Source organism: Vicugna pacos, chromosome 12, assembly GCF_048564905.1.
Source record: "Vicugna pacos chromosome 12, VicPac4, whole genome shotgun sequence".
Classification (NCBI taxonomy): Eukaryota; Metazoa; Chordata; class Mammalia; order Artiodactyla; family Camelidae; genus Vicugna; species Vicugna pacos.
Window position 1 is genome coordinate 45314484 of NC_132998.1, and position 21713 is coordinate 45336196.

At 36.1% G+C, this 21713-nt stretch overlaps 1 protein-coding gene across 2 annotated transcripts in view; it reads left to right on the forward strand.

The window, feature by feature from the left end:
* PPFIA2 (PTPRF interacting protein alpha 2) overlaps positions 1 to 21713 on the forward strand; it is a 391656-nt gene that overhangs the window by 353611 nt on the left and 16332 nt on the right. For both annotated transcript variants that reach the window (XM_072973329.1, XM_006197860.4), the window contains exons 22-26: positions 6203 to 6284; positions 10238 to 10438; positions 18151 to 18213; positions 19467 to 19496; positions 21008 to 21201. In XM_072973329.1, coding sequence (XP_072829430.1) covers positions 6203 to 6284; positions 10238 to 10438; positions 18151 to 18213; positions 19467 to 19496; positions 21008 to 21201 — 570 coding nt within the window. The remainder of the gene's footprint in view (positions 1 to 6202; positions 6285 to 10237; positions 10439 to 18150; positions 18214 to 19466; positions 19497 to 21007; positions 21202 to 21713) is intronic.

Sequence of the window (21713 nt, forward strand, 5' to 3'; positions counted from 1 at the left end):
TTGGGGGCTGAAATGCGTGATAGTGAGAAGACAAAACTATCTATATTAGCATGAGGTCAAATAAATGTATGCCATCTCTAAAAGATAAATGAACAACAAGAAGAGAAATAAAGGTGGGAGACTGTCATTGCATTTAGTTCTAACAAAGAGGTGTTGCTATGATCCTTCTTTTACTTTATGGAAACTTCAGAGAGGTTAGTTAGCTAAAGGATAGCATGGGGGTTAAGCGAGCTGACTGACCAGGCTGGTGGCGCTCAAGTTCTGACTCTGCACTCACTGACTCTGTGCTCCAAGTAGTCTTTTCTTCAGTGTCCTCATCTACAAATGTGTATCAGTGTGTGTCTTATTGGATTGTTGTGAAGATTAAATGAATTATAGATATAAATCACTTAGGATAGTGCTTCACACATAGTAAGTGATAAGTGCATGCCAGCTATTATTATCTTGGATCCAAACTTAATTTGCCTACATATAGAAACTTTGATCTTTCAAACCATGTATTATATCTCAGAAGAATATGAAGTGGTTCAGATGAAGAAGAGAGCACATTAGATAAAGCTCCGTGGTAGTCCTCACTGTATTCAACTGTAATGCAGTTTATTTAATTACATTTAAATACAGTTTTAAATTTTAAATGGGAAGTATAGTAAGTGCAATAACCAGAGTGTGTACAAGTTATAATATTTGTATAGAACTGAAAATTAATTCTGTCTGGGAAAGATCTTGGAATCTCAACAGGAAGGATAAAGCAAAAACCGTGTCTGAAAGATGAGTGTGTTTGCCACAATTATGATGCAAAGACGCATGTTCCAGGCAGAATAAAAAAGCATCTACAAAGTCATGGAGGGTAAGATAGAATGAGGTATTTAGAAAACGGCAAGTATTTCAGTATTGATAAAACAGAAGAAGCTGGGAGATAGCCAGGGGCCAGATCACCAAGGGTCTTTTTAATTATGTGAAGATGTTTGACTTTTATTTTCAGGGCAAGTGGGGCGTTTCTAAGAGGCATCTCTTACAAAACGATTTGTGCTTAAAAAGGTCTTTCTGAAAGTTGGAACAAGGATAGGAGGGAGGGAGTACCAAAGGAGAGACAAACTGGGAGTTCATTGCCATGTCTACACATGAGAGTTTGAACAAAAGCTTTGATAGTACTTGATCAATTTACAAAATGTCATATTTAATGTTACAGAGGGCACTTTTATCTCTTTCTGCAGCCAATCTGTGTAACTGCTAAGCAAAATTCTAACTCCTTTTTAAGATGCAATAAGTAATTGGATCTTAACAAAAACATAGAATACTTAAAAATTGCCCTTTGATCAGGGATCCTAGATGGTTGTCAACCCTGAGAGTTTTGTGCATTTCAAAATAGCAGTCTTTCAAAAGGTATTCTTGGCTAGATCATGCAAAGAAAAATGTATAATGCAGTAGAAGAATTCTCATCTCCAGTACTTTAGGGTCTTGGGTGGGAGATGAAGCTTATGCATGTGGTGCCTGTCACCAGTCTTTAAGAGTGATGCTGACACTATGAGTTTCCAGATTAAAAAAGGCATTGTGGACTAGGATGATCACAAAATAAAAGGAAGTGTTATGATTTAGGCAAGCAGTAAGATTTTGATAGTCTAAGAAAAAGAGAAAGCACTTACCAGCTCTGGAAAATGGTACTTGCAAAGATGGAATTACTCATGTTGCAAATGATTTGCCAATGTCAGTTTTCAGTTCTGGTTAGAAGGAAGGGAAGATGATTAGAACGGAAAATCGAGACTAAACCAATTTTAGGCTTTGTAATCTAGGTTGAGGATTATTCTTCAGGCATTTCAGGAACAATCAAAGGGTTTTAAGAGGACAGTGTGATGATAAATAGCTCACATTTATTGACTTTTTCCTTTGTACAAGTCACTTCTGTAATCACATTACATATATTTTCTTAGCCAACTCTCATACCAACCCTCTGAAGTAGGTAGGTTCTGTTATCAGCTGCATTTTACAGATGAGGAAACTGAGGCACAACAAGGTAAAGTGACTTGTCTGTGGATGCAGATCTACGAAGGGAGGGCACCAGGAATCCAGCCCAAGCGTTCTGACTTCGGCGCCCACTGTATTACCTGCACTGCTTTGACAGCAGATTTTTCCATGGCAGTGTTGTATTGGAAGGGTAAGAAGCCTGGCGAGTGGAGCCAATTAAAAGGCTGAGAGAAAAAAGAACAGTGGCAGTGAAAGTAGAAAGTAAAAGAAGATGAAATAGAAAGTAAGAATGGGAAACTGACAGGCACTAAATGGAAGGTGACTGAAGTGGCCACCCTGAGTGACAGGGGCGATGATACTGCGTGGTATTTAGACAGTCATATCACAAATTGGCAGTCTCAAAATAGCATCTTAGGTGAAGTGATCTGAGAATAAAGTCTCTTTTCACTGACAGCAGTGAATCATCCACATTGGGAAAAATTTGGAAAAGAAGACTTTACTGCCCTCACATTCTATGAATTGTTGAGTAACTAACAAATTTCAGTTCTCAGAGTTTAACATCTTATTGAATTTATTATTTACAAGCTGTTCTTCCAAACTCTAAGGGCCTGAGAACAGGGACTTTGTATGCCATGAGGCTAGGTTAGGCATTCAGTCATTGGATTTTTAGAGACCTACTATGTGTCGGGTTTTTGTCTTCCAAACAAAAAATAAAATTGATCAAAGCTCTAACTCAATAAAATGTTAAAGATACTCTGGGCAAACTGCTTAGTACAAAGGAGCCTAGGAAAATAAGTTGTAAATATTGCCTCTAGGTCCAGGGTGGGATGGCTTCAGAGAGGAATTATTTTTGTTGTGTCTTGAAAATCAAGATAAAGTGAGTGGAACAAGGCAGGAAGGCATGTGGACTTTATTTAGTGTCAAAGAAACGTAGCTTAGAAACATAAGCATTCCCCACCAACGAGGTCAAAGCTGAAACAGTTAAAGTCATGAAACCTAAAAAGGAGGATTTCCATTTGGATTGACTCGTTTAAGCAAAGTGATACTTGCTTACATTAATTGGGTTAGGACTTAGAAACCACAACCCTGGCAAAGGTTCTTGATTTATTTACCTTTTTTAGACACTCTTGATCCTTGACCTAGAAATCCTTGGGTCCAGGCGTAACTAGGGTGCCTGCGCCTTGTTCCTGTCTTCAGGTCAGGCACAGCAAGTGCAAGCTTCCCTCTGCACGTTTCTGCATGAACGTGCAAGCCACTCACACACCGGTGTGTTCCCCACGCCTTGGGCCTTCGTAATGTGTCACATCCCATTTACAGTAGCTCACTGACACCCTTATTAAGCGAGTCTGAGGACTTTGGGAGGATCTTAATGGCATTCTTTATTGCAGACAAGAATGTGTTCCCTAAAAATCCTCAGTGACTCAGAGGTTTTACTGATTAAAAGTGACCTTCCCTTATAATTAGTACTTTTCTTTTATCTTTGTGTGTGTGTGAGTTTCCACGCAGATACAATTCTGTGCCTGAAACTTCCCCTAGAAGAAAGTGCTACTGATGTCCTCTAAGAATCTGGTCTAAAACTTAAAACAGAAGTCGGTACCTGTAATGTATAGTGTAGTTGCCTGTGTAGTAATATATGAGTGATCTGGGGGCAAAGGATGGTTAAATATTAGATTTTCTGGGAAAAAAAGAAAGACAAAAGTATTTCTTCAGGCCTAAATAGAAAGACAGTAATTTTAGACTCAGATTTGTCCTGGGGAAAGTGACCATGACATCACTCTGGAAGAACTGTCACTTAACCTTTGAAAAGGTGGACTCTGGGATACAGAGAGAATGCATACATTTCCACACATGCACTGGACAAACAGGAGACACCAGCGTATCCCAAATGCCTGTTGGTGCCAAGTCAGTTTTTTATTTGTTATTGCCTAAATAGTTCAGGTCACTATTTCTTTGAGATGGGAGTTGGATCAGAAAGATGAAGAGGGTAGGGTGGATCGGAACAGCTACTTTGGCTTTTGCTCTCAGTGAAACAGGGAGTAGCTGGAAGTGAGCAGAGAAGTCACATTTTCTGACTTAAATTTTCACAGGATCTCTCCAGCTTGTGTGGTGCATTTTTCAATAGGGAACTGGTCAGAATTTTCACAATTAAAATGTTCTAGCTTTTAAAAATGGCTTACATACAACTCATGTAATTTGCTTGTGAAAATGTTGTGTTCTTCCTAGGTGTTTTTCGCCTATTGACTTGCTTTTTTTTTTTTTTTTGCTAAACGTACCAAAAACCAATTGTAAATGTATACTTGTTTCTTCCTCTTTAATTGCACTCACCTGTCACATACTGGAAGTGCTCCTTTCCCTGATGGTTATAATGTTACAACTCTCAATAATGCTCTTCGGCTCTGTGGAGGCCTACTTTAACTTTTCCTGCAGGTCTTCTGTGTTCAGTCCTGCCCCTGACCTTCCACCCTCACTGCTTATCCTGCTTGGGACGTAGTCCCTGTTTCCTTCCCACCCACCCTTCATGGCCAGTTGTTGCTACAAAGCCTTCACTGATCATTTCCCTGGCTACTAACCCCTTCTCCAAAATCCTCACACTCAGAATGTGCATCACTGAGTTTTAGCATCTATTTGTGCACTGTTCTATGTTCTTAGACAGTTTTATGTGTTTGCTTTTTCTATCTAACCAGGTTGCTCCTGGAAAACTAGGTGCATGTCTGTATTTCCTACAGGTCTCAGCTCAAAATAAGTGCTTGTTCAATAAGTACCTGATGGTTTGTTGTTTAACCCTTAAACCCATTTCTGTCACTATATCTGTCATGGAGAGACTAGGCTATTCAAATCTGGTTTTCAGTGAAGGAATGTCATTGGGAAGCCTGAGCAAATGGGTGGGGATAGAGCAAGCCAGGTGAGGGAGCCCCTCTAGTTTTCACCTGGGATTCAGGGCACCAGTATTCCTGTTCCCTTGCCCAGGTGCTGAACAGGTTACACATGCTTCTTTGCTATCCCATCAAATGAAAGAGGAGTTGCTTTATGTGCCTCTCAGCTACTGGAAAACTTTAATTTTTGTTTTGCCTCCTTGTTTCTTTTTCACACTGCATTTTTTTGGTAACAACCATTGCCAACACGGAAAGAGAAAGCTTTTGGGTTAACAGGCATTTTTATTATATATTTTTAACATATTACAGCTCACCACAATAATCAATTAATCAATTAGTAATAGGAAGTAATCAAATGCTTCATCTGGAGTTCATATATAATATTAATGATGGATTCCTAAGCAAGAAAGGCACATGTTCAAAATGAAACAATTTTATGTATATTTATATGTATACATTATATACATATATAATGTGTGTGTGTAAGATCTATAAAATCTATGCATCTAAAGTACAGAGAATATATTTTCCAATATAATCTTGGCCAGGTATATTATCAATCTGAGATTCAAAGAAAACACAAACTTGCTGTTCAATAACGAGTGATCTGATATTGGTTTTGTAAATGGATGTCAGGATCAGCAGTAGGGACAATGATTAAAGATGCATGTGTCAAGGCTCTTTACATCTTCTTGTTTTCAGAAACAACCATTGGTTGCCATTGAGATGTTTTGGTTTCATTAAAACCAGTAGTGATTATAAATGAAATTAAGTGTACTGCTGAATTTTACACCTTACATTGCTTTGTAGTGATGGAAGTCAACTTGCCTTGGAGGTTTCTTCAAATGAGAAGTAATGTAGTCGAGACAAAACATGGACTCCTACGATAGCCCCTAGACCCAGAGAGCATGCGAAAATCAAGCACATCACTTGAATGGGGCTAAAAGGACCAGCTTTATCTTCTGCCTCTGTATACAGGCACTTTATCTACTATTGAAATAATAAGGGGAAGCAGGCAAGGCAGACCCCATAGGGCATGCTTGAATATGCATATTTGGGCCATTTTCTTGTTTAAGGGCTATTTGCTGATAATAAAATTCAGCTTCTTAGTCCATTAACATTTAATGTTTGAATTTTAGTGAATACGTGTTGGAGAAAATTATTTTTAGATGTCACTATTTCATTTCTAATAAAATCAGTGGATGATTTGCATGTATTATTCAAAGGAGAAGGAATTCTGTTATTCTGTATTAATTCATGAAAAGCTTACGAAGGATTATGGGCTTTTTTTAAATACTGTCATTAAAAATAATCACTGCCATCTTTTCCCATTTTAGCTGACTCATAATCTTTGCTGTGTACTTCAGGCATGAACTTCTAGAAGAAGCTCGGAGGAAGGGATTACCTTTTGCCCAGTGGGATGGTCCCACTGTAGTCGCATGGCTAGAGGTAAGAGAATTAAACCAAAAGGCTCTTAAACCAATCCCTGCTAATTTGATAGTGTTTTTAGAGACAAGTAGAGACAGGTTCTTGATGTCCTAGTTTTCCAATAGTCTGGAATAGCTTATAAAGGGAATACTTACTTTAACTTGGGACCTGTGGGCATTGTTGTGATTTTACTCAGATGCTCTCTTGTGATTGTGGTAGAAGGAAACAGGCAGTGGGATATAAAGAAATTTTGGTAAATTCCATCTTCTTCATGTCTAGAGTAAGTCAGAAGAAACAATTTTTGAGTGACAGTTCTGTCATTGCAAGAAAACATCTGTCCCAGTACATCAGTCCAGAGTCCTTCCTCACCAGCAGGTTAACAGAGAAGAGCCATCTCCGTATTTAACATGTTATCCAAGATATCACTGCCAAACTGATTCCAAGAGAGCCACTTCTTTGCCTGCAGTGTAATCCCTGAACCTAATTCTCTAGAGCCTAGGGGCCAGCTAGGTTTAGACAATTGGAGTAATCCAGGAGAAGACATCTCCTTGTTCCCTCTGTGTCTAACCCGAATGTTTTAATAAAACAAGAACTACGTTCAGCGTTTCCTACACAACACAAGGGTCTGGAAAAATGAATACCCGAGCAGCAGGAGCAGACTGGGACAGTGAAGGAAATACGTATTTGACCCCAGAGGGCCCCTTCATACCATGTGTCAGTAGTTTTCATCGCTCCTTCCATTCAGTTCTCTAATGTGGGCTGTTGGCAGCTGCTAGGATGTGCTGATGTCATAGCAAAGAATACAGTCAGCCCTCCATATCTGTGGGTCCCACATCTGCAGATTCAACCAACTGCAGTTAGATCAGTGATGGAATCCGAGGATGAGGAACCTTCAGATACAGAGGGCCGACTGTAAGGGACTTGAGCATCTTTGGGTTTTGGTATGGGGCATCTTGGAAAGAAGTCTTCCAAGATACCAAGGGACAGACTGTGTGAGCTTTTCTTTCCTGCAGAAGCAATTAGAACACATTCTTTTAATTGGCTTGGGATTATAAAATCACCCACCTTCATTATCATTTCACATCCAGAGCTAACAAAGTAATCAGTGAGGACATTTTAAATACCATTTAAGTTTTCAGAAATACTCTTATACAGATAAATATGAAAATGTGCTTTGCATCATTTCCTGGACTGAGTGAAGGAAGCCTGTGTCTTGCTTTATTTTGTTCTCTCGAATCAGTCAGGGAATGTTTAGCTTATTAGTGATCAGAGCTGCTCTTCCATATCTGTCTTTAAAATGACTATATTTTAAAAATCAATTACAAGATAAAATGCTTAAGAAAGCCTGCCTCAAAACTGAGAGCAATTCTTTGTTCAGTTTCACTCCACTGAAGTAAGCTGCAGTTTGACAGTTAGCTACTATTTTGGCAAGTGATGAACACATTCTTTATATTAAAAAAAAAACAGATTTACTGGAGTTCAGGGACTAGGAAATGACAGGTAATGAAGTTTGTACTAATTAAAACTATCCTGAGCACACAGAAATTGCTCCTAATGTGCTCCCTAAAGTGACTCAAATTATAAAATGGAATAAACAAGTTGAATGAGCTGGCTGATGCAGTGAATGAGAGCTCTTAACTTTCACCTCCTTTAGCATCTTCTTGAGGGCACAGCCCACTAAGAGTGATGTGTAGGAATAATTCTGATGCTTCACACACCATCTTATCCACATCAAAAACTTTTAAAAAGTCTAATCAAGGATGACTTTGGTAACAATGTATCGGCGAGCATTTGGGTGATGTTAACCTGTGTGGAAACGCAAATATCTTAGCACAGAGAAGGCAACACTCACTAGGGTCCGGTGAAGGTATGTTTTGGTGTTTGGTTGTTTTGAACAATTCGAGTTTATAAACTATGAAGTTAGGTTCCATGTTCTCTCATATCTAATCACATCTGTCACGACAAGGTCAACTCCTTGTGCCTCACCTGTGGGGGATCCTGTCAACTCTTCAGTCATACGCGGTACCTGGGTACCCTCCCTCCTCTTTCTTCTCTCAGTCACTGCCCAGGCCACCTTGACTGAAAGATTTGGCTTTTTGTTTGTTTCCTCTACAGAAGCAAACAACTGTTTAATATGGCAGAATTTTTTAAATTAAAAAAAAATCTGTTAATTTGTTACATGATAATAAGTAACTATCCCCAAACTTAGCTTTTATTTTCCTCATGGCTTCTGTGAGTCAGGAGCTGGACATGGCTTAGCTACCACCCCCGTCCGAAGTCTCCCCGAGGCTGCAGGCACCGTGTCAGCTGGGGTGGCAGTCATCTCAAGGCTTGGCCTGGGGAACATCCAGCTCCAGGCTGACTCAGTTCCTTGGAGCTGCTGGCCAGGCACATCTGTTCCTGTCCACGTGGCATCTCACAGTACTGCTCACAGCGTGGCAGCTGGCTTCCCCCGGAGCGAGAGCTCGGAGAAGACATGGGGGGAGAGGACTGGCAGGAATGAAGCCGCAGTCTGTTTTGCAACGTCATCTGGAAAGTGATACTCATCACTTCTATCATAGTCTTTTCGTTAAAATTAGTCACTGGGTCCAGCCCAGACTTAAAGGAAGAGGATTATGCAGGACAGGTTATCAGGAAGTGAGATCATCGGGAGCTGGCTTGGGAGCGGCTTAACACAATTATCATAGAAATAATAAAGCTGAATCCCTTCACTTTACAAATGAGGAAAGTAAGGCTGAGGTTTAGAGGACTTGTAAAACTCACCAATGACTGGGAAGGAAAGACAGCCCAGGCTTTTGATTCTTGGTCCAGAGCCCTTGACATCGAATACTGCCAATTTACAGTTTTTCTTTGTTCTCTTACTCTCTCTTTTTCTTACTCTCATGCTCTCTCTCCTTTTACTCAATCTATTCATATCAACAAATAAAACACCCCAAAAAAATCAGTGTTTTGGACATTTAAAGACCAAGATCTAAACTGCTCACTTGCATGTGCCCTGCTTCCTACTCAAAGCTAATGAGGTGGTGGGGGAGGGGAGAGGGATGGAAAGACTGTTCCTTATTTAAGTGTCAGTAATTCAGATGCTACAGCACGGTGCATGTGAGTCGGTGTTCACCCCGTGCTTCGATGTGTGCCAGACATGTGCTGTGCTCGTTGCTCTACCAATTCAGTTGTCTTTCCAGAGCCTCACAAGCAAGGTTGAAAAACAGAATCCCTAGTTTCTTTTTTTTTTTTTTAATTGAAGTTTAGTTGATTAACAATGTTGTGTTAGTTTCTGGTGTGAAGCATAGTGATTCAATTAGGAGTCCCTAAGTTCTAACGCATGATTTATTTTGTTACTCTCTTTAGCTAAAGTCTTCCAGATGTTTATAATGTTAGCCTCTTCCATTAGCCCATCACTTCATTCTCCAAAAACTATTTTCACATTTAGCATCTAATTGAGTTCATCTGACTGTCACAGTGTAGCCAAGTAGATGGAAAGTGTGGCTTCACCACACTACAGCCCGTGATCAAAATCACAGAGTCTTTCTGTGGCAGAATTTCTTTGTACTCACTATTCTAAAAGATAATTATAAATTGAAGTCATACATTAAACAAATACTGATCGTGTCTTTACCAAATGCAGTTGTGGCTGGTTTTCCTGTCCTCAAACCCAGGAGGGGATTGGTGTGGTGCAGCTATTATTTTTTTTTTATCCCTAATAATATAAATTAGTTTTTAAATTGCAGACCCTGAAGGCTAGCTTTCCAATCTTTATTTCCATTACTGCCTAGCTGGCATTTTTGAATAAATGAATTAATGTCTCTGTGCATCTGTCTCTTCTGGGGAAAACAGTAATAGCGTCTCTTTCATGGGGTTGTGGTAATAAATGAGTTCATACAGAAAGGTACTTAGAATAACACCTAGCACATAAGAGACACTGAAATGTCAACTATTATTATAATTGGTGTATGGATTTGTTCCTTACGCAACAGCTCTGGTTGGGAATGCCTGCTTGGTACGTGGCAGCCTGCCGAGCCAACGTCAAGAGCGGAGCCATCATGTCTGCCTTATCAGACACCGAGATCCAGAGAGAAATTGGAATCAGCAATCCTCTGCATCGCTTAAAGCTCCGCTTAGCAATCCAGGAGATGGTTTCCCTAACCAGTCCTTCGGCTCCTCCAACATCCAGAACTGTGAGTCAGTTTGTGCTCCTTCCCTCTCCCCGTGCTGGGCGAATGGCAGCATCTCCAGGTCCACAGAGCTTACCTGTGGCAGCACACATTTCAATGTCAGCCTGAATTATTGTGAGGAGATTTAACTTACTCTTCATTAACCTTGCTGCTACTTTTAATTCTCCTATCAGAAGTGAAAGCTGCAACCAAGATAGACTTTGAACTAGTCACTAAAGTTTAGATTTTTCTCCCAAGCAACAAGACCATGAGTTTACTCTTTTTTAGGATGTCTCTCTCTTTTTTTTTTCTTTTTAATGCAATCCAGCATCTCAGGAGATGAGCTGGAGCCAAAGATATAATACTAAACTCACTACTGCTGAAGCAGTTTTCATAATTATGAAAGTACATAGATATTTAATGTTTTATAAATACCAGGTGGAATACCTTCTTTCAAAATCTGTTTACCTTTTATAAATCCCTATTCCTCTCATAATTTTGTCCTTTTCTTAATATTAGGAAAGAACAAAATGTCTAAAAAGGCATGCCAGATGACACATTCAAACACTAAGAAAAACTCCTAAATAATATTAATTCTTTCTTTACTCCTTTCCCAAATTACATCTTTTGCTGATAAAGGATATGATTTCTAATGTTAGCTGGATTTTTCTGTTCCTGTGTCTTATATATAATGATAAAATATTGAAGAATGAGGTAAATTTAAATAGTAGATTAAAGAAAAGTATTTATTGTAGTTTTCAGGCACAAAGCTAGTTTGGGTATAGCTTTTTATACATGGTCTTAAACATGGAACATAAATTAGAGAATTTTCTTCATTTTTATTGCATATATCCTTAAATTCCTTACCAGTATACTAGATTCTGATGCTAGAAATACAAGGCCAAATTTATAAAGCTTTTATATTTCTTGTGAAATTCCATTTTAACTTCTTCCTAAGTAACATGTAGGAAAACATATATACTTTAACAAATTCTTATATATAACTTGTGTAACATTTTTAAATGTATATAAATGTATATTGTTCTAAAATATTACTAATGTTAAAAAACAATTCAGAATATGTTAAAAATAAAAACTGAGTAAGTCATTAAAATACTTTATGTAATCTGAATTAAGATGTGATGATGGATTTCCTGCATAACTCCCAACTAAGAGTGTCATGACTAGTTTATGTCAGCACTTTCCTCCCAAGAGCAAATTTGGACAAAAATATTTAAAATTCCTAATCTTGGAAAAGTAAGAGCAATAGATGTCTCAACTTTAAGATGAAAAATAGAGTACAATTTATTGTTTCTACTTAGTACCCTAACCTATTATTTCTTAAAGGAAAATAGAATAATTAACACTATTTTTTCTAAAAATGTCTAAGCAAACTGAAGGAACTTAAATCAGAAACTATTAAAGGTAAGAGTGCACTCAGTTGTTCGAAGAACACTCAAATGTGAGGAGAGCTTATGAACTTCTTCCTGATCTAGTCTCAGTTCACCTCAAAGGTTTTATTCCTTCTGGTCAGGATCCCAACACTGCAGAACTACTTTAAGTTTTCTAGATTTCTATGATTTTTGGTTGATTAATAGCTTTTTCAATTGCTCTTCCCTTTGCTTGGAACATTCTCTTCACACCAGGACCACCATCCTTCCCCAACCCATCCTTTATCTAGTGATTCCTGAATGTCCTTCCTCTAAAAAGTTTTCATGAAGCCCCAAAGTCTGGGTTGGCTTCCCTTTCCAAGTTACCACTCTGTATACTTATAAAACTTATTTTATCATTGTCTCTTCTTGATTCATCCCACACTAAGCCAGGCAGGTATATTATCAGGTTTTCCGTAGTTTCCAGTCCTTAACTCAGTGCCTGGCAAATTGTAGATAGTAAATGTGCATCTTAAAATCATGACTGCACAAGTCATGCTACCCACCAGTACAGAGGATGTGAAATATGTATGGCCCTGACTTCAGAGAGGGCACCTGTACTAAGAAAAGGAAGACGTGTTCACCTGTAGGTTTAATAGAAGAAAACGTAGTTTAATTCCTAAATGTGAGATAGAAGCAGAGTGTGGTGGAATTCCAAGGAAGCAGAAATCAGTTCTGGTTGAATAAGTCTTCAAAGAGGAATTAACATTTGAAAGACAGGGAATATATTGTTAATTAATTTTCAAAATTATAAAAATTTTCACTATTAACTTTTTGATAGAGACCTTTCCATACGATTTTCTTTCTCATTTTATAAAGATGAATTATTTTCACATAATATTTTATTTTGTACTTTTAAAACTTAGTAATATAGCATGAACACTTTCCTCATTTTATTAAATGTGCAATTGATATTTTTATCACTGCATACCTCTTTAATGAAAATACCATAATTTATTTAATCAAGTCCCCAACATTGGACATTTTACTTATTTCATAATTTTCATTGTATTTATAATACCATAGTGGATTTGCATGTAGTCATGTTATTGCATTAAGTGTGGTTATTTCCATGCAATATTTGTATATAGGGCATTTATAGTCTTAGTACTTTTAATCCTTATTTGCCAAATTGTATTGTGTAGTCTTTTTTCTTTCCTTGGTCAGTGTTAATTATTCCATTGCTTAAATTTACATTTTAAAAGTTAGTAGTAAATTTAAATTTTTTTTCATATGCTTATTTATTTTAGCATTTAAAAGAATTACCTATTCGTAACTTTTTCCATTTTTCTATAGCATTATAAGAATGATCATCTTTTTACTAACGTGTAAAAGCTCTTTGTTCACAGAGGACATATGCCCTTTGCCAAATATTGGTGCAAGTTACATAAGAGATAAGTTGTCTCTATTTGCTTTAAAAATTATCTGCTGAGTACTTTTTACTTCTTTTACTCCATCAAGATTGGAAGTATTTACTTATTTTTAATATACTTCAAATCTGATTTGCTTTGCAAAAAGGTTACCTATGAATTTCTAGTAATTAATCCGCTACATAAAGTGAAGATTAAAACATTTTAAAGTCATCACCTAAAATTATATATTAGGATTCACACTTTGCAAATGCAAAATGGGCTTTTTTCTTTTTTAAAGAAATGTTATCGTGTCTCCTAGAACACTGCAGATAGTTCCAATTATACAGAATTGTCTTGTGTGTTTAGGTTTGAGTTTGAGTTCCTAAACCAAGTACATCTTGTTCATTCACTCAAGTTCTAAGAAGCAAAAAAACAAGATACTTAGACTTTTTTTTTGTTTTAACTAAACAGAACTCTGATTCTGCCTCCTGTTCTGTCTAGATGAAATGCGCTAAACCACCAAAAGGAAAATCTAATGTTTACATTTATTATTTCTTTGAGCCGGCTCTAGTCTTGCAGCTTTCTGTTTCTTATTCCTAAACTACTGCTACTGTAGAGGGCGTCTTACATAACAGAATAGAGATGGCGCTCTCCGGTAATTGAAAGATTTAGTTAAAGAGGGGTGTCATAAGTAATAAGTCAATTCTTTAAATATTTTAAGTAAAAAATACATAACTGTTCAGGCACTTGCAAATTTAGATAAAACACCTGGGGCTTTTCTTTGAGTACAGCTCCAGTGCCTGGAGTTTCATATTATCTTTATTTGATAACTTCATCCATTAAACATCTTCAACTTTTTTAGTTTGAGTTTCTTTTTAAAGAGATAACTTGAAGATCCTCAGAAAGCTGTGTGAGTGCGGAATCCTCTTCGGTATTCAAAATTTCTTCCCCAAACTTTGACAAAGTTGTGTCTCACTGATAATGTGGTTGAAGATTTTCCTTGATCTCGTCTTTCCAAATAATTCAACCTAGTGTTCACACATGGGCCAAATTTCTTTTATTTTTGGTTTTATGTAATATTTATTTAAATAGCCTAATTTTAGAAAGTACAGTGAAAATAAATGGGAACAAATATAAATGATCTTTGGGAAATATAATTCAGCAAATTTGAGCAGACTTGTAAGGCATAAGGTAAGTGTGAGCACTATGTACAGGGGAAATAGAGAACATTTATTAGACTAGATTTACTTGGGTAGAGATTGCTTAACAAAATTTCTAATGAAATTATGGTAACAGCCAACATCAGTGGAATACTAAGTGTCAGAACCTGTTCTGAGTGCTTTACATGCAATAACTCATTTAAACTCATGACAACACTATAAGATGGGTACCTTTATGATATCTGTTTTACAGATGAGAAAAACTGATAAACAGAGAGGTCAAGTGATTTTTCTAATGCCACAGCCCCAGGTGGTTTTGCCCTATAGTCTATGCTCCTAACAAGTGCACTCTGCTGCTGCCTACACTCTGCGAGTTTTCATTCTTTTTTCCAGCATTCTTCCAATCTGCTCTGGTTCCCTTTTTCATTATTACTAGCCTCCTAAGCCTCAACCTTTAATGTAAATAAGGTGAAATATAATTGTGTAAAACTAGCCTTATTACAATGAGAAATAATTTTCCTCTTATTATGCTGAGATACATAAATTCAGATAAGGGAGAAATGTGGGGTCTAGGTTATTTTGAATATGAAAACTAAATTTCAAATTAATTTACTTTATAACTCAATTATAAAGTAAAAAATACTTCAGAATGATCTATGTAGTAACAGAAGTTACTTCCAGCTAGGTGAAGTTTAGGATTATTCTGAGGTCTAGCTGCTTTACTTATTTTGTATTTCTGACAGCAAGAGAGTTAATTATTTTCCCCCAATAAATTTTCATGAAGTTATCCCTTAAACTCTTTAATATTTATTTTTATATCGTAACTCTCTCCAAAATGATTTAATTAGGTAAGTGCTTTAATTCTTGGCATCCTTTAGGAATTTTCCTTCTAGATTTCATTTGATAATACTATCTGAATATTCTACTTCATCGAGACTAAGGTGAGGCTAGCAGGGCCCCTCAAATACAGAATTTAAGGAGGCATTCACTGTTAGTACTAATCTTGCACTTGCATGGTCCTGAAAGTGAGTGCTTCCTTAAATTTAGCCCCCTTAACACCTCACCTACATCATCCTAGTCCCAGTCCCGTATCAGAATATATTACATCATAATTGTATATTATCAGTATTGTTCTTAGTAGGAGTATATAGTCTTAGCCTACTTAACAGATGTAGAATCTAAAATGTAGAAAGGTTTAGGAAATGTCCTAGGGTAGTTACTGAGAAGTGGTGTTGCTAGAACTCAAACCTCTTGATTGTAATTTGGTAAATTTCCAGATAGTTAAAATTTTAGAAATCATCTGCTAGACTCAGATGGTATTTGACACACACACACACACACACACAAATGTCTACCAGGGGTTGCAGCATAGACTGCCAAGGGCAGTGAGTAAATGATTTTCAAGTGGCTCTTAGAAAACCACAACCACATATGATTCTTGTCTTTTATGCTTTTCAAAGCTGTTTTTTGCACTTCATTCTCAGACCCAAGGCACCGGTGTCCTTGGTTGCTCACAGCATCCCACTCCAGCTATTCTCTAAGATGCACTCTTTGCTGAAATGCTCTAAATCACCCCTTTAATGACTTCCCCAGGAAGTTCCGTCACTTAAACTAGTAGTGAAAAGAAAGAATTCTGAATAATTGACTTACTACACATGGGCTTGCTTATAAAACGAATTTGTCAAAACCTCAGCCCATGCTGAATTGATTGGGTTGTGTGGAAGTCATTCTGTGGATTATTTTACAAGGTTCTACAACAGGCAGTTCTTTTCACAAGTATAACTGCAGAGTGAAAATGAACAACTAACCTACATCTTTGGAAAATTTGCCAACCATGCTTTAGAAAATTGCCCTGGATGTATACTCATTTTGCATGTAAAGATATAGATAAAATCTTAGCTTCCAGCATTCTGCTTACCCCAGAGTTTGGTGATAGACGAGCAAATACAGACTTTAACCTATGAAAGAGATTATATATACATATATGTATTCCAGTATGAGGTAATACTGGTCAATTTACTTATAGAAGAAAGGAAATCTTCATTATTTGGATTCACAATCAAGGTAGAATCTAGAGAAATCGTTATAGAAAACAAGTCTGGCTTAAATGAATTTCCTCTCAGGTAATAGCCACTGAAGCTCACTTGGAACAAACTACAGCTACTCAGGCAAAGCACTGTCATCACAGTGTAAATGGTGGGATATGAGAGATGAGTGGGATGTTCTCTTTAGCATAGTGCACTCCTCACAAAGCCAATAAAAGCAATTTCTGCCAAATGATTTAATGATTCACATATTCATATGCAACTTTCTGTTCATAATGAGCACCATTTCCAGAATCTGAGAACAGAAGAGAGAGACTTTTAATGACATGGATGATTGCTGTATTCTGAATCTATTTTACAGGTGTGCACAGTTTTATCTTAAAGGAAAAATTCAGATATCCTCAAAATTCCAAAACAGTAGGAGAATTCTATACATAATGTATGATGCTTATCATTTGGGGTTTGTATACCCATATGATTTATTTATAATTATGAATATTTACCACTCAACTCCGTCTTGTTACTCAAATATATGTGTATATGAGTAATTCTCTTATACATGAGATTTATCTCATATTAAACTATAGTCGATTTAGTTTCTATGTAGTTATTTTTTAAATTATATTAAATTGCATTATTTATAATAGAAGATAAGCCAACATGGTACTTACTATGTGTTAATAGAAAAGACCAGAGAGAATTATGGGGATGACTTATGTCAGGGTATCAACTTTACTATTCCAACTCTTTAAAACTAGACCCCTTACAAAGCAAGTAGCAAGCAATACGTAAGATACAAATTCCACCGTAACTGTAGATCGATGTTCTTGGACAACGTTGTAATGTTCATAAAGATTTCCCAGTGAAATGGTGGAATTTCATGGAAAGTGGTTCCCAGTGATCTGTATGTTACTAAGTGGACTTTGGTTTAGAAATTGTATGTAATTCAGTGTATAAAACAAATATCATGCGTCGTTTTATTTAATAAGCAAATGACACTTTATAATAAAATAGTGCCTGCTATAGGGAAAATCTCCTTTTACATCATGTTCTTCTCTGTAATGGTGTAGGTTGCTGATGAAAAATCAGGTTTTGTGACTTCTGACAATATTTAGTGGAAAATACCTTTTATGAAATCAAAAATAGCATTTCACTTTTTTTTTCTCTATAAGAATATAGGAAAACAACATTTACTGAACTGTAAAAGGAAGAGGTCATGTGCAAAAAGCTGATGTTGGTTTCCAGACAGGTTATAATAGTGCTTTCCGCTTTGGGTATTGACAAGCATTTTTTTCTTTCTAAGGACACTGAAGAATCAAAACTTTGTGAACAACATATTGGTAATAACACAACAAAATACATGTACCTTTGTTTACTGAAGAAAAAAATACATTCTTCTACAGATGAAATTTATTCTGTTTTCCATGGTTCAAAAAGATGGATCCAATAGCCTCTTACCTTTGAAATGCAAATTTTGATTAAGCCTTTTTCCTGATTAATAATTGCAGTACAGAAGTATCATTTAAAATCTGTCCCACGAGTGTCACAGCATGCCTCTTTCTATTTAATCTTTTTAAGTAGAAGGAAAAGGGAGCTGTGAGTACACCAGCAATGCTATCGCTCATGCATGCTGTAGAAGCCAGAGCTGTCGTGTTACTGTGGTGCTAACTCACAGTGGTGCTGCCTTTCTTCTTTACCACTGCTTCCGTCCCACGGATCCCACTGCTCCCCTGTGGGCCTCCTCACTAGCCTTCAGGCAACGTTTGGGTGACCCATGAAGAGATGGAAAATCTTGCAGCTCCAGCAAAAACGGTTAGTCTTTATGGCTTTGTTGAACATGAAGAAAAGTTATTTTGCTGCTCTTTGGATGAAGGAAGCTATTTTGTTGACGATAGATCAGAGTAATGGAGTTATGTTTACATAGTGATATGCAGTGATAACTAATACTTTTCATTATGGTTTTATTTCACTGCACTGAGACATTTTTAAATGAAGCAGTACTAGATTGTCATGATATGGTTAATATAAGAATTTGTAATATACAAATAATAAGAATTTAATGTCACTTACCCATTTTGCAACATTGGAAATTTTTGATAACAAATATCACTTTATATTGGACATATTCACAGTTAATGCATGTTACCAAGCCCAGTTAAACTTATAATAGAAAGTTTAGATTGAATACTTATTTTAAATATAATCATTTATTTTCTTGTACTTTATCATCTCAGATACAGAGCTTCCTCCTCCTACCCCCATGCAAAGTGTTCTGTTCATTTTACATTCAAAGCAGAGGCTTAAAGAAATTCGTGGTGACTCTGATTGTAATTGTCAGTTCTTGAAAGTATAATATTGTATATAGTCATTTTTCATTTAAAGTAACAAAGTTGGGCATGACATGCATTTTATTCTTAGCAACTTCTTTTAATCTCCTTTCAGTTGTACCCCTATTTGAAAAATCGATTGCCTAGCTCTTGATGAATAAAAATGCCAGTGTCATGTGCTAATTGCATTTCTAGTTTAGTCTGTTGTGCATGGTCTTTGCCTTGTTTAGTTTTGTTTGCTGTTGGTTGTTGTTGAAATCTATTTGCCATAAATCTTTGCTAGAAGGAGAAGTTACTTTGTCCACTTCATTAATTTATGTAAGATTTCTCCATCACATGTATGTATGTATGTATACACATTTGTGTATTGTATGTTTGTATGTTTGTATAATCAGAAATTTTTATTATTACTCATTACATTTGGAAAATTCCACCTTTAAGAATTGAAGAAGGTTTAGAATGGCTAGAGCAAATGTATCATGAAAATTCCGTATGTCATATGTGTATGTGTTTAATTAGAACTGACTAGAAACTACGTAGATGCCTTGGTAGTTGCCCTTGAACTGCTGAACTGATTACTGTGGATCTGAATAAGGAGCTGTGTGTTTATCTGCCTGTGTCTTAATTAACATTTTTAATAACAAACAATTTTGCTTCTAGTGGAAAAAATTTACTACATTAATTTGAGATTAATTTGTGTTTATCTGCTTTATTAATCATTTCCTGCTGCTAACACAGAAAGAATCTGAGGAAGGAAGCTGGGCTCAGGTAGGAAATTCATATGCTTTACAACAATATCATTTAGTAGGCTATAAGGATATAAAATAAGAAAATTATATGTTATAATATTATAAAAATATATATAAGATTAGGCTAATTGTTTATTGGAATTTCTTGTGTTTAATACTACATAGGTCTTTTAAAGTCACCAAAGATTTTTATTTCATACCTGGCCTCTTTTGAAAGGAAAATTTTCTTTCTCCTTTAAAAGAATGAACTGTAACTTAAATTTCTTGGAAATCACCCCAAAATATGTTCAATGAGGAATCACTCATGTTGGATATAAGTAAGGGGGAGGGGATATTTTAAAAAACTTATTTGGAATTGCAGATGCTTTAAAGTATAATGGAAAGTATGTGAGAAATGAGATTGGAGGGACATGGGTTAGCCTTGTGACTACAAATCAGAAGTCTCTCCTGTTTACTGAGATGGCAGTCTGAACCAAGCGTCTGTACTCTGAACATTTATGTTTGCAAGGAAGCTGTGCATTTTTCAGCATTTCCACATGTTGTATAATCAAGGAATGAATGTGTGTTATAGGTAATGTGATTCAAACTTTGACCAGAGAAAAATTTTGATAGTTATTACTAGGACCTACATTTAAACATTTAGTCAATTAGGGTTGCGTTAGATTTTCATTTTTTATAAGAATTTTATCTTTTTTAAGAACACAGAAAATAAAGAGAACACCTCGATTTTCCATTAGAAATACATGTTATAAGTGTGAATTTGTTGTTTGATAAGGAACAAAATAGAAAACATTATCAATAGAGAGTAATAGTCCTTTTAAAAAAATGCCTTAGAGTTGATGGTTGATTTTGGTTTTCATTTTGGCTTTTATGACTAATGTTTGGTAAGATCAGTTGATATTGTTATATTAAAGAATTAGATTATGTCTTTTTGATTATGCTCCACTTCTTTAAGTACGGAGTCTATATTGATTGATTCCTAAAAATAAGCTCGATTCCAGTGGTTTTTATGGACTAGTGACTGCATACTTCACTAGGTAACAACAATGCCCACCGAAAGCTTCACATTCTGTCTCTCTAGCCTTTCTCTGTTCATTTACTGAGGTTTCTATTTTCACATAAAGATTTGCCATTACATCACAGCAATGTAATAGTAGCATTGAAGAGAAGGAAATGATGGAGATTAGCTGACAGATAAAAATAAGTTAAATTAAATAAATCTAGCGACACAAAGAAAAGATCTTTAAGCTCAGCATTTGTATTATACCATTCATTCTAATGTTTTTAATTTAAACAGGCATATTTGTATAAAATGTGACTCCTTTGGAAAATAATGCAAGTACCATGATACGTGTACCCAGAGTTCCATTCTGTTCCAAAGTAAATCAAATACTTAGAGGCTGAATATGATTTCTGCTTTGTTCCCATGTATCATAGCAATTAAATACCAGTTGTAACAATAGGCACTATCCTCCAATTACCATCTCATTATATTGGCTAAAAAACTTGACTGCTATAAAACAGTTCTAGTGTCCGGTTTTTCTACAGACCCTGGCATATGGAGATATGAACCACGAGTGGATTGGAAACGAATGGCTTCCCAGCCTGGGGTTACCTCAGTACAGAAGTTATTTTATGGAATGCTTGGTAGATGCAAGAATGTTAGATCACCTAACAAAAAAAGATCTCCGTGTCCATTTAAAAATGGTGGATAGTTTCCATCGGTAGGTTTTTTCCGAAGAGTGAGTAAAGTGAAACAATAAATATGTATATATATTACTTGAACATAAAGAGATGTTTAAGAAATATAGAAAATGTGCTCTTCAAAACATCTGTGTACATCTACTTGGCAAAGTATTTTTATGCAGCAAATTACAGGGATTATCTAATGTAGAGCTGGGTGCATATTACATTCCCAAAGTTTGTGGAGCTATGTAGTACAAAATTCTCATACAACATAAATCTTTTTCCCCCCCTGGACCTTTAGGAAATTTCATGTTTGTGATTTGTATCTGTGTATGTTTTATATTAGAAAATTGTTTATTAAGAATAAATTAGTTCAATTTCAATTCCATAAATATATGTGGTTATAAGTTACATAATAGGGCTATACAAGAAAAAATTTTGAGAAGAAATTCTCTGAAGAACATTTTTGTTTTTGTATAAATCTTTTAATGTTTTTGCTTATTTGTACATTAATTTGGGGGAGAAAGTACTGAATGGGTTATGAGGCAAT